At 43.9% G+C, this 10,452-nt stretch overlaps 1 protein-coding gene across 1 annotated transcript; it reads left to right on the top strand.

The window, feature by feature from the left end:
• Nucleotides 1-3,516: 3,516 nt before the first annotated feature.
• npas4l (neuronal PAS domain protein 4 like) lies at nt 3,517-9,094 on the top strand. The gene is made up of 9 exons (XM_076742256.1): nt 3,517-3,567; nt 3,768-3,888; nt 4,885-5,048; nt 5,245-5,390; nt 5,505-5,604; nt 5,864-6,131; nt 6,224-6,333; nt 6,526-6,661; nt 6,765-9,094. Exons 1-9 carry the CDS (start codon nt 3,546-3,548, stop codon nt 8,020-8,022), a joined length of 2,325 nt encoding a protein of 774 aa, XP_076598371.1. The 5' UTR covers nt 3,517-3,545; the 3' UTR covers nt 8,023-9,094.
• The last annotated feature ends 1,358 nt before the right edge of the window (nt 9,095-10,452 follow it).

Genomic DNA, 10,452 nt, shown 5'->3' with positions numbered 1-10,452 from the left:
TTTATCCATGAAGTGTGGTCTCCTCTTGGAGCTACTGTACATTGCCTTCAATGGTTAGCAGGTCTTTGAACCCTGCAGTCCCCCAGTTTCTGCTTCCTGCTGACATCCAGATAGCTGAATCTGCCCCAGCCAGCCTGTCTGACAGCCCTCACCGTCTCCTTTCAGTGGGTACTCTGAGGCCATGGTGCCACCCAAACCCCCCAATCGACTGTCAGACTAGTTAATGGCACGCGTGCGGCTGCTTTGGTGGTGGTGGTGGGGGGGTCCCGTCATTAGGAAGTGTCTCACCCCGAACCCCAGCTCCAACCTTCGCCTCTGCTACCAGCAGCGGCCTGGCAGTTTGTTCCTGTCTGTCACCAGCCCCGTGCTATAAAGCCAGTGTTATCTGCAGTGTTAAGTGCAGGCCACAGACGGAGGGTCAGCTTAAAGTGAGGCAGCAGAGACACCCTGTCCCGCCTGGCCCCACCGCACACAGGAAGCAGGGCCGCACTGGGTCCCTCTGTCTGGCCCCGGAGCCTGCCTCGGCCAGCGAACGCAGGCGCTAATGCGAGGAGACACTCAGCCGAACGACTCTCTAATTTCCCTTCAGGACTCAGACGATCCCACTGGCCCTTGAGAATCAGACTGAGGATTTGTTCAGCGTGATTTGTTTTGTCTTGTCCCCCCCTATCCCTGTGCAATTCCCTCACTCAAGTTCTAGGTCTCAGCTCCCTGCGTTGTTGAGGCCACTAAAGTGGGGATTTGAGAAAAGAGGCATTAAAGGAGCACGAGCCCGCAGAGGATAGAAGCTGTAGCTGTGTAACTTCAACTCAAAGCAACAAGTCACCATTTCATAACAGTGAGAAACTTTACACGCAGACTTCATGCTCAGCAGTAACTCTTCTGAGATGAGTGGCAGCTTTTTTGAAAATGCAGGGTTTAATGTGCACCGCTTATGTTTTGTGGTGCCCGTAATCTATTCATCTGCTGAAGGAAGTGATTTTGTGCGAGTGGCCGAGCCTCTCAGCCTCAGTGCGTCATGTTTGCAGACCTGTAGCTTAATTCCCTTCCAACTGGGGTTTAATTGAGTGACTAATACACAGGCCGTTAAAGCCCTGTGAAGATAAACTGCCATAGCTGACTGCCTCAGAAGTCTGTTCGGAAATTAAACAATGATGCATCGAGCTGGTTTCCTGCTGAAACTTGAATGATAATGACGCTGCAGTTTGAACTCCGAAGCTGTGCTCAGGATGCCGTGTTTAACTTTTAAATTCCTCGTGAAAAATAACTGTTATATTCGTAGGATTGTCCATCTTTCTGTTAAATATTCAAGAATAAAAGCAGATTTTGTTTGAATGTGTTTTGTCACATGTCACTTTTCTGCTAAGCTGCAGTGGTTTAAGTGAGATAATACTTTAATTACATCAAATCCGTAAAACTGCACAGTAAAATGCAGAGACAGGAATGATATTCTGCGGCTGTGATAACTGAATTTCCCCAGCATGGGATGAATAAAGTCTTATCTCATCTTAATCTAATCTAATCTTACAGATGGTGAGTTCAAATGTTCTGTTTGGTGTCCTGATACTTCATGACTTTTCTTTATTTTAGGGAGAATTGCTTTTAAGCGTGAGTTTGAGCTGTTGACAAGTCTGCTGCAGAAAAGGACACGTTACCTCTGTTTGGGGTCTCAGAGGCTCTCGCTGTAAAACGTGGTTATACCCAGTGGATTTTCATTATGCTTCATCACTGTTGGTTATTTTGTTCATAGCAGATCTAACAGGGAATAACTGACTCTTAATTCACTATTTAAATAACAAACCATATTCTTTGCCTGTGAATGACTGTATGGCCAACAAAAGTAATCCACATTTTACAAAGCCTATACAGGATATAAAACACAACATAAATATTTCCTTATAATAGTAAAGCATTGTGATCATTTCTGTTTTGTCACTTTCACCAAATATGCAAGCTCACTGTGTGGCAAAGGGAAGGGTTAACGCTGCAGTACTTTTTCATATATCTGGTTTTAATTTCCCAAGTTTGGATCAATAAAGAAGCAGTCTAAAGTTTAAAAGGACAGAAGAACACATGCACATATACAGCAGGAGTGTTGGGTGTAACTCTCATGTGTCTGCAGTATTTATGTACAATTTAAGGTACTTAACTGCAAAATTCAGTTTTATGTTACTTATACTTCTTCTCCACTACATTAAAAATTAAAAGTACAGTAAAACGTACTTTTCACTTCATTACATTTACATGACATCTTTAGATGCTTTTCAGATTGAGATGTTACATAAAAACATAGGATGAGTGTATAAAGCATAACATGTTGTTAAAGATCCCTAACAGAGGGTGCGTATGGCCTCGTAAACCACGGCAGGTTTCAGATGACTGTGAGTTCTTAGCACTTCCACCAAAGACAGATTTCCCCTCTAAACTTGTCACATGGCGTCATTTAAATAACTGTTCAGATTATCAAATGAGAAATAATTAAAGATTAGAGAAAACTCCCAAAAAATAAAAGCAGGTTTGTGAATCAGATTTAGCTTTTTCTTCTTTTCTCTCCCATCAATCATCTCATGACCCCTCTTTTTTTTCTTCTTTTTTTATCTTGTGACCCTTAGACGGGGCCCGACCCCAGGGTTGGGAGCCACTCATCTAAACAAGCTAACTGTATAAAGTAGTTAATCTAGCTCCACCTCACACAGCTACAAAATGCTGTTAACACACTGATGCATCAGTGTTAATAATGTCATTTACTGCAGCGGTCACAGGTGCCATTTTATGCAAAACAAGTGCTATTACTCTACTTTTATATTAAGCTGATAATATGTCTGCATGAGTGGTAGAAGTTTTTCTTGTAACAGAGAATATTTACAATGCAGTATTTCAGGAAAGGATCTGTGCTCTTCCTTCCTTCCTGTATCTGTGAGACCCTCAAAGCCAATGTCAACAAAACACAAGGGCTTAAATGGCTCTGGGGTCTCTTTCATTGCAAATCAAAAGAATTTAGGGATGATTTCAGTGCAAACAAAAAATCAATTTTTAAAGATGGGCTGAACTGGCCCTTCAGTTATGTCAAGGTGTGTTTGTTGGCCAATAACATTCACGTTAACGGGGGGTTATGAACAAAAGTCCACAAATCTTGAAGCTTTCTCTTAATATGAATCCGGGTGTTTAGAAGAGTTTCTTTAATAAACAACACTGTCTGATCATCAGTGTCAGCTACTGCCGATTAGCCACAAAATCAATACTTCTTGTCACGTGATTAACACAATATTTGTACACATAACAGCCTATCTACGCACGTGAAACATCACATTTCTTCCACATTAATATCATCTCACATTTAGCCACGAATCGGATCCCGCGTCCAATCTGACTGGTTATTTTTAGGCTTGACTCTAAATATAACCCGCCTCGATCATTTGTCATCGCGTCACAACAACAAGTAACATTATGCCATTTTTTTTTCTTCCCCGCCGGCGGAGTTGGATGAGCGGTGTCGGGTTTGGGGCTATAAAAGGAGGGACGCACGCAGGGGCTTGACACTCATCATGCAGGCTGGAGCCAGCAAAGGTAGGAGATGAAAGGAGGGAGTTTCTCCTCACAGGGGAACTACTTTCACTTTTCTACCTATTTGATCAGTTTGTACCCAGATTTTGTTTTTTAAAGGAAAAACTAAACGTTACTTCTTCTTTTTTTTTCTTCTCACTTATTGCATTCCTGCTGAGTCATGTCTCTCTCTAAGCATTAACGCAGTGTATATTTCACCTCAGGTGGCTACATCAGCGTCAAAATGACTATTTGGTGCAACTCCTGCAAATGCCATGTCAGTGCTCCGTGCGCCTTTCACCATCTGCCTGAAGATCAGCGCAGCTCCTTGCTCAGGAGGTTCAGGTCAGTGACACTCCTCGTCCTCTCTGCTCCACGTCCTCTAGTGGCTGAATCAATACATTGCTGCTCAGAGGATTTTGACCCAACTCTGCCGCCTGCGGTGCCCGCACCACAGGGAGCACTTAATCCAGTTTTCTCCAGTCTCCAGCCGAGTGCTGTATGTGATACATACTAATCTAACCACAATGATGCTGCTACTGCATTAAAAAGAAAGAAGTCAAGCTGGGACAGACGAGCATCTATCGGGCTGCTTTGTTGCAGAATCAGCCTGCAAGAACATCACCAGCCAAGATAAATTACTTAATGAAATAACACCGCCGGGAATTTATAATGTGTCTGTGAATTTAAATTGGTATAATATTCCTGTCTTATTCACAGACACACTTCAAACCAGGGTAGAGTATCTTTACAAACATCTGACACACAGGTTATCACTTATATAATTTGTGGATCTTTATTGTTGAGGTGCTGGCATACAGATTGATATCGTTCTCCATTTGTGGCACTTTGTGTGTCCTTGTGACGTGGGGCGCCCCGCTCCGAGGACACCCACTTTATAAGGCAATGAAGGGAGCAGCAGAAGCCCAGCCTCCCCTTTGTGTGCGACGCCCACGCTGAAGCCCTGGCAGCTATAAAAACTCCAGGCTCTCCGTGGATGGGCCAAGACAGATACTGATCACACAGACAAAGTCTACTGAGAGCCCTCATTTCTGCTGCAGAGACAACAGCCTCTCATATCAGCTGTTTCCATAGGAACCCTTGATATTCAAAGTCCGGGGAAGAGACTCCAGTCTGAATTGTGAAAAAGAGGCTAGATCAGTTCAAGCCAGTCACAGTTTTTGCCTTTATTTGATTTTTTTCCCCCACTTTTCAACTTGGAAGAGGATGACTTCAGACAGATTTTTTGCAGTTTGGCAGTAGACAAAACTTCAGCTCCTCAGCTGCAGTTTCTCCAATTTTCTTCCAACCTCTGACCCCAGTGACCATGGTCTCTCACAGATCCACCAAAGGAGCATCCAAAGCCCGACGGGACCACATCAATCACGAGATCAGGAACATGCGCGCTCTGTTGCCCATCACCCAGGAGGACCAGGAGCGACTCTCCTACCTGCACTCCATGGCTGCCATCTGCACCTACATCAGGAAGTCTGTTCTCTTCCAGGGTAAGTCTCCACACCTCAGTTGCTGTCATTCTTTAGTACCTTTGAACATGTACTCTACATTCAGCCCGCATCATCGTCAAACTAAATGGGACTAAGTTTGCTGTACCGCAGGGACTAAATCAAAGCTAAAAGCTGAGGCAACCTGCTGAGATGCGCGCAGTGTAACCAAAGCTGAACTCACTCTTTCCTCTCTAAGGACTCCCGGCTGGAGAGAGATCCCACTGCTCTCTGCCTTACGAGGCCTTTCTTCAAGCCCTGCACGGCTTCATCCTGGTCACCACCACCCAGGGGAAGCTGGTCTATGTGTCCGAAAATGTGGCTGAATACCTTGGTCTCCCCATGGTAAGTCCATTGATTTAATACATCGTCAATGTGGAGATCTTTGATGCTTTCATATTTTGTTTACTGTACAGTTTAATCTGTTATATTTAATAGTAAAAGCTCTGATTTTTCCAGGTGGATGTGCTTCAAGGGGACACTTTCTATGACATGGTGGAGAGCTCTGACATTCCTATCGTCAAATCAAACCTGGACATTGAAAACGAGTCCACGTCAGGTAACTTTAAAGACTTTCCCCTTTAAAATTGCTGTTGTGTAGCATTTTAAACTGTGTTCTGTTTAATTATCACAAAAACATCAATGAGGATTGGCAGCCTCATGTTGCTGGCATCTTTAGAGCCACTTTTCCCTTGACTCCTCACGTACCCTCTTTCTATTTTCCCCCCAAAGTCTGACCAGTGATTCACACTTCAAAATGTGGTGAAGAAGCTGTTCTCACGACTGAAAGACTAAACTGACATGTTATCTTTCTTCAGAGAGGAGCTTTATATGTTGCATGCAAACCTCCAAGGCCTTCAAGCTGCAACACGGCAGCTGCTGTTCCATGATGGTCAGAGGGAGCTTCCAGTCTTTCCCTCAGCCTCGCCTGTTCCCCTCCTCATCAGTGTGTCCCACCGACCAGCCTCTGTTTGTGGCCCTCTGCACCCCCACAGTCAACCGCCTGTGCAGCTCTGACTCTCGCCTCAGATGCAGCTTCAGCAGTGTCCACAGACTGGATATGACCTTTACTCAGCTGTCAGACAGGTGAATTCATCATCCCACCTCCTTTAAACAGACCTAATTAAAATGTTCTTGTCCTGGTTACTGACAAACATTTTTATGCGCTTCTTTTTCAGTGTTTTATATTTTTTGGGGTATTCAGCTGAAGAATTGACGGGCAGATCGTGGTACAGTCTGGTCCACCCTGAAGATCTTTCGTTGAGTGCAGATTCTCACAGAAGTTTAAGTAAGTGTACAATCCATTGCAGGGAAACTTGTTTTACACTGGTTGAATACTTAGATAACAGTCTATGACAATGATAAAGAAGTTGGAGTTCCAAACACAAAACAAAAACAATTCAATTTCTTTGTCAGCATGTCATTAAGTTTGCACATGTGCATGATAATGACCATGAAAATGTCTTCCTGTCCCATCCAGTACAGGCAGATGAGGGCTTCCAGGTGGAGATGGTGCTAAGACTCCAGTGCAAGGATCTGACGTGTGCCTGGATCTACATTCAAGCTAACAAGGACTCCAAGTGCCAGGGCATAAGCTGCACAAACTTCATCATCAGGTATGACGAACTCCTCCAGGAGACCCGAGCTGACAGTATGAGAAATGTTTCAACGTTTGTCAAGTTACAAACACAGACTTAACACACTGTGTTGCTCTTGTAGTGAAACAGAGGCCAGGTTTCTGCAGAAGAAAATCAACAGCGATGCCTTCAGACTATCATCTCCGGAAAATTGCTGCAATTTTGCAGCTCAACAGGCACCCCACACTCAGAGCTACAGCAGCACTAAATGTTTTAAAAGACAGAGGATGTCTAACAGCCAAAGTGAGGAGCCGCCATGTGCCAGAGCTAGGAGGGAGTCCGAGCAAGACGTATACTATGTGGCATGCGTCTCCTCCCAGGGTGACAGCTCACCTGTTCCCTTGGGTGACAGCCCTGCTCTCTTCACCGCTCCCTACAGCCCAGCCTCCTCCAGCTCCCCTCTGCAGAATGAGGAGCTCAGCCATGACCTCCTGATGGATGTGCATGGATACACAGATCAGCTGCTGTCCTCTCCTGAGGCCTCTCCCTATTACTCCTACCCAGAGGCTGGACTCACCTGTCACCAATCACCCTCTGACTCCCTCCCTGCAGCCGCTGAACAAACCTTCGACCAGGCAGCCTTCAGCGCGCTCAGTTCTCACTCTCCGCTCTCCTCCTCATCACCGACCTATGATTTCCAAGCTTGTACAGCTGATGCTCGATTAGTTCCAGACTGCCTGTCTGTGTCCGACATGTGTGAGAGCCCAGTGGACTGTGCTCTGCATCAAGACGACTTCAGCCTTCTCGAGCAGCCACAAGGGGGCAGTCTTGTCCAAGCACATCATGTTCCCCACCATGTGTTGCCTGAACACTCCAGTCTTCTTACCTCCAACCAATCTAACCATTACAACGAAAGGGAGCAGGCAGAGATCAGTATTCTGGCTCAGCAGATCTCCTTCCTGGCCAGCAGCTTTGCCATGTATGACACCCTGAACCCGCTTCAAAATGTGTTCCAGCCTGCGACCTCTGACACCCTGAACTCAGCCTGCGACTGGCCCCATCACCTTCCTCTCCACTCAGGCCTTCCTCCTAAGCGTGAGCTGGTCCTCGAGGATGGCGTGTTGGACAGTATCCTGAAAGACCTGGACATGGTCGCAAGGAAAAGCAGCTTGTCTGGCCCTGCTGTTGCACCGTACAGCGAGCAGCAGGGCTTGTTGCACAGCAGGAGTGGGTCCCATCAGTTGGCGCAGGGGCCCCTTGGTCTCTCCCCGACCATCCCAGGGGACCTGCCGCCTGCAGAGCAGTTCACTGTCATGAATGACTTCAGTTTGCAGTTTGGACGCCATGACCAAAACACTGGGTTGCATCAACTCAACCACTATGTGCAAAGTGGCCTTTAGCAAGGTAATATCTACCAAACAACACAACCACTGATGGAATGATTTCCATTTGATATATCCACTGGAGGTAGCAGACACTGAAGTTACATTTCACTGATATTATTGTCTGTCACCTCTCAGATGCTAAAGAAAACCTGTGCTGAAATAAGTCTGTGACTTACTCTACTACCACTTGTATGACATATTGTCAGGACAATCTTCCTTCGCTGGATTCAAAGAAGAATGTGAGCAAAGACATTTAAAGGACAGTTTTGCTCAGACACTGTTTCTGCAAACGACTTATTTCTGAACGTGGAAAAGTAATCCAAAGTGGTTTAGGACTGCAGCTTTGTCTTCATTTCTCAACACTGCTGCCAACTGTTTCATGTTTTGCTGATGTCTCATATTTTATGAAAAGGGTACTTTTTAAAAATGCGTCTGACTGACAATGGAGGTCTATTTTTCTTGTAATGCTGAGTGACCATAGTTTACAATTGAGCACTTTATCATTGTCATTGCCGCAAGGGTTTTATGAATGAGAAAGCATGCTGATTTAAAGGAATGCTACCTACATTTCAGAGATCCCTGAATGAGCTTTAACACAAAAATCATTCCTTACAACAAAGAGCCATTTGCAAATATTTAGTTTGAGGTGCCTTGAAAATGTGTAGGGAAGACTTACAGTCAGTCATTTTGTTTGCTAAAAATAATAATAATAATAATATTTCCATTCCTTATTTGTTCTTAGTGTCTCTTTTTTCTCAGTGTGCCATTTTCATGCTGTCATGAATAAAGAAAACAAGACCAGTGAGTGAGAAGTTGATGAATGTTACTTAAACACCTACCTCAGTGGTGCATCTAAACACATTCCAAGTCTCATTAATGAATTATATTTATTTGAAATGTAGCCACTTTTTACTCTCACTTAATTATGTTAAAATTCTTACTTTACTGCAGTGTGAATCTTAAATTTATTTTTCATTCCACATTTGTTTTTGTGCTTTTGCTTTCATGGTACTGGTACTGTACGATGTTCAATGTTATTCCTGCAATTTGCAATGTTGGAAATGTAAATAAAATTAATGAAATATGGATTGGGTCTTGTTGATATAATGATGAATGCATCAAAAACTCCAGCAGTCGTATAATATACTGCATTCCTCTGTTTCTTACTACAGTAAATGAAGTGACCATGTTATTAGACTCAATAATACATTTAAACACAGTCAATACTGCATCTTCGGCATTACGTTAAATTAGGGTCGAGCAACATTTTCTACCAAAATTACTGTAAATGAATGAAATTGGAACTTGGATTAATTGATTTTTTTGGTCACATTGGGGCAGTGCAACAAGTTGCAGACACACCACTAACATATAGTATAATAAGGTCATAATGCAAACATGTTAGCAAACAGTAGCCTCTTCAGAGTCATATCTCTGTCCACCTGATGAATGTGAGCCCATTATTCACAGTCTATTTAACTCTATTTTGGTCTCCACTAACTCCTGGGGAGAAATATCTGGCTCTTCAGCTGCTAAAGGCTCCACTGTGTTCACCAACTAGTTGCTAACTTTGTGTGTCTGCTATTTGGTGCTGAGCAGGTATTTTGTACATTTTGTAAATTGGGTTTATGAGAGCTTCTTCGCTGGAAACAAGGCTGATGAGAGTGGTAATAGTGAACCAAAGCACTGTTAGTTCTTCCAGTAAAACCAACACAATGAGCTAAAAGATGCCAAGAACCTCCGTAGAGCTGAGGAGAGCTGTTGAGTTGGGTGATAATTGGGTGATACCTGTCACATTAAATTTGATAACTTGAGACAGCTTTACTCTAAAAATACTGATTAATGCAGCTTTATAATACACCTTTTTTTAGGAAGAGTTATTTATAACAAATGAGTCCACTGTGTATTTTTTATGTATTTTTTTATGTGCGCTCTCTCTGTATCTGATGGGACCAGGGCCAGATAAACAGCCCCACTACAACATCCACAGAGCTCTTCAGTGCTCCATTGATTTTTACATATTGTGGCTGGTCGGACCAATGAGAGCACATAAACTGTATACAGAGGAATCGATGACATGTTTGGGCAAATGTGCAGACTTAATGCATGAATGAATAGTTAGACAAAGGAGAGAATTGACTGGTCGCTGAGGTGACTGATGGATCACCGTGGTTAAACAGAGATGTAGCTCCAGAGATGCACTCGGGCCATGTGCGTGAATGTGGAACAAAAAGCTCACAGGGGGCACTACAGTCACGCTGCTGGTGCAGTGTGTGCATTGCAGAGCCCCCACCATTTTCTCATGCGAGTTAAAACAGCCACTAGATGGAGTGATAGCTCCAACAGCCTTCCAGTAACACAGATATCTGCATGCCATTGGTGTAATATAACTTAAACAAGCTTGAAATAAAGTGGAGGAGGAGGGCGTGCGTGTGCATGTGCATG

Source organism: Chaetodon auriga, chromosome 11 (assembly GCF_051107435.1).
Source record: "Chaetodon auriga isolate fChaAug3 chromosome 11, fChaAug3.hap1, whole genome shotgun sequence".
NCBI lineage: Eukaryota > Metazoa > Chordata > Actinopteri > Chaetodontiformes > Chaetodontidae > Chaetodon > Chaetodon auriga.
The sequence above is the reverse complement of the archived record's forward strand: the minus strand, read 5'-3'. Positions and strand labels throughout refer to the sequence as shown.

Excerpts from the sequence above, each read along its gene's own strand:
- npas4l (XM_076742256.1), top strand. The coding sequence starts at position 3,546 with ATGCAGGCTGGAGCCAGCAAAG. Across the intron at positions 3,889-4,884 it reads TCCTTGCTCAGGAGGTTCAG|ATCCACCAAAGGAGCATCCA; the intron begins GTCAGTGACACT and ends GGTCTCTCACAG. Across the intron at positions 6,132-6,223 it reads TTTACTCAGCTGTCAGACAG|TGTTTTATATTTTTTGGGGT; the intron begins GTGAATTCATCA and ends CTTCTTTTTCAG.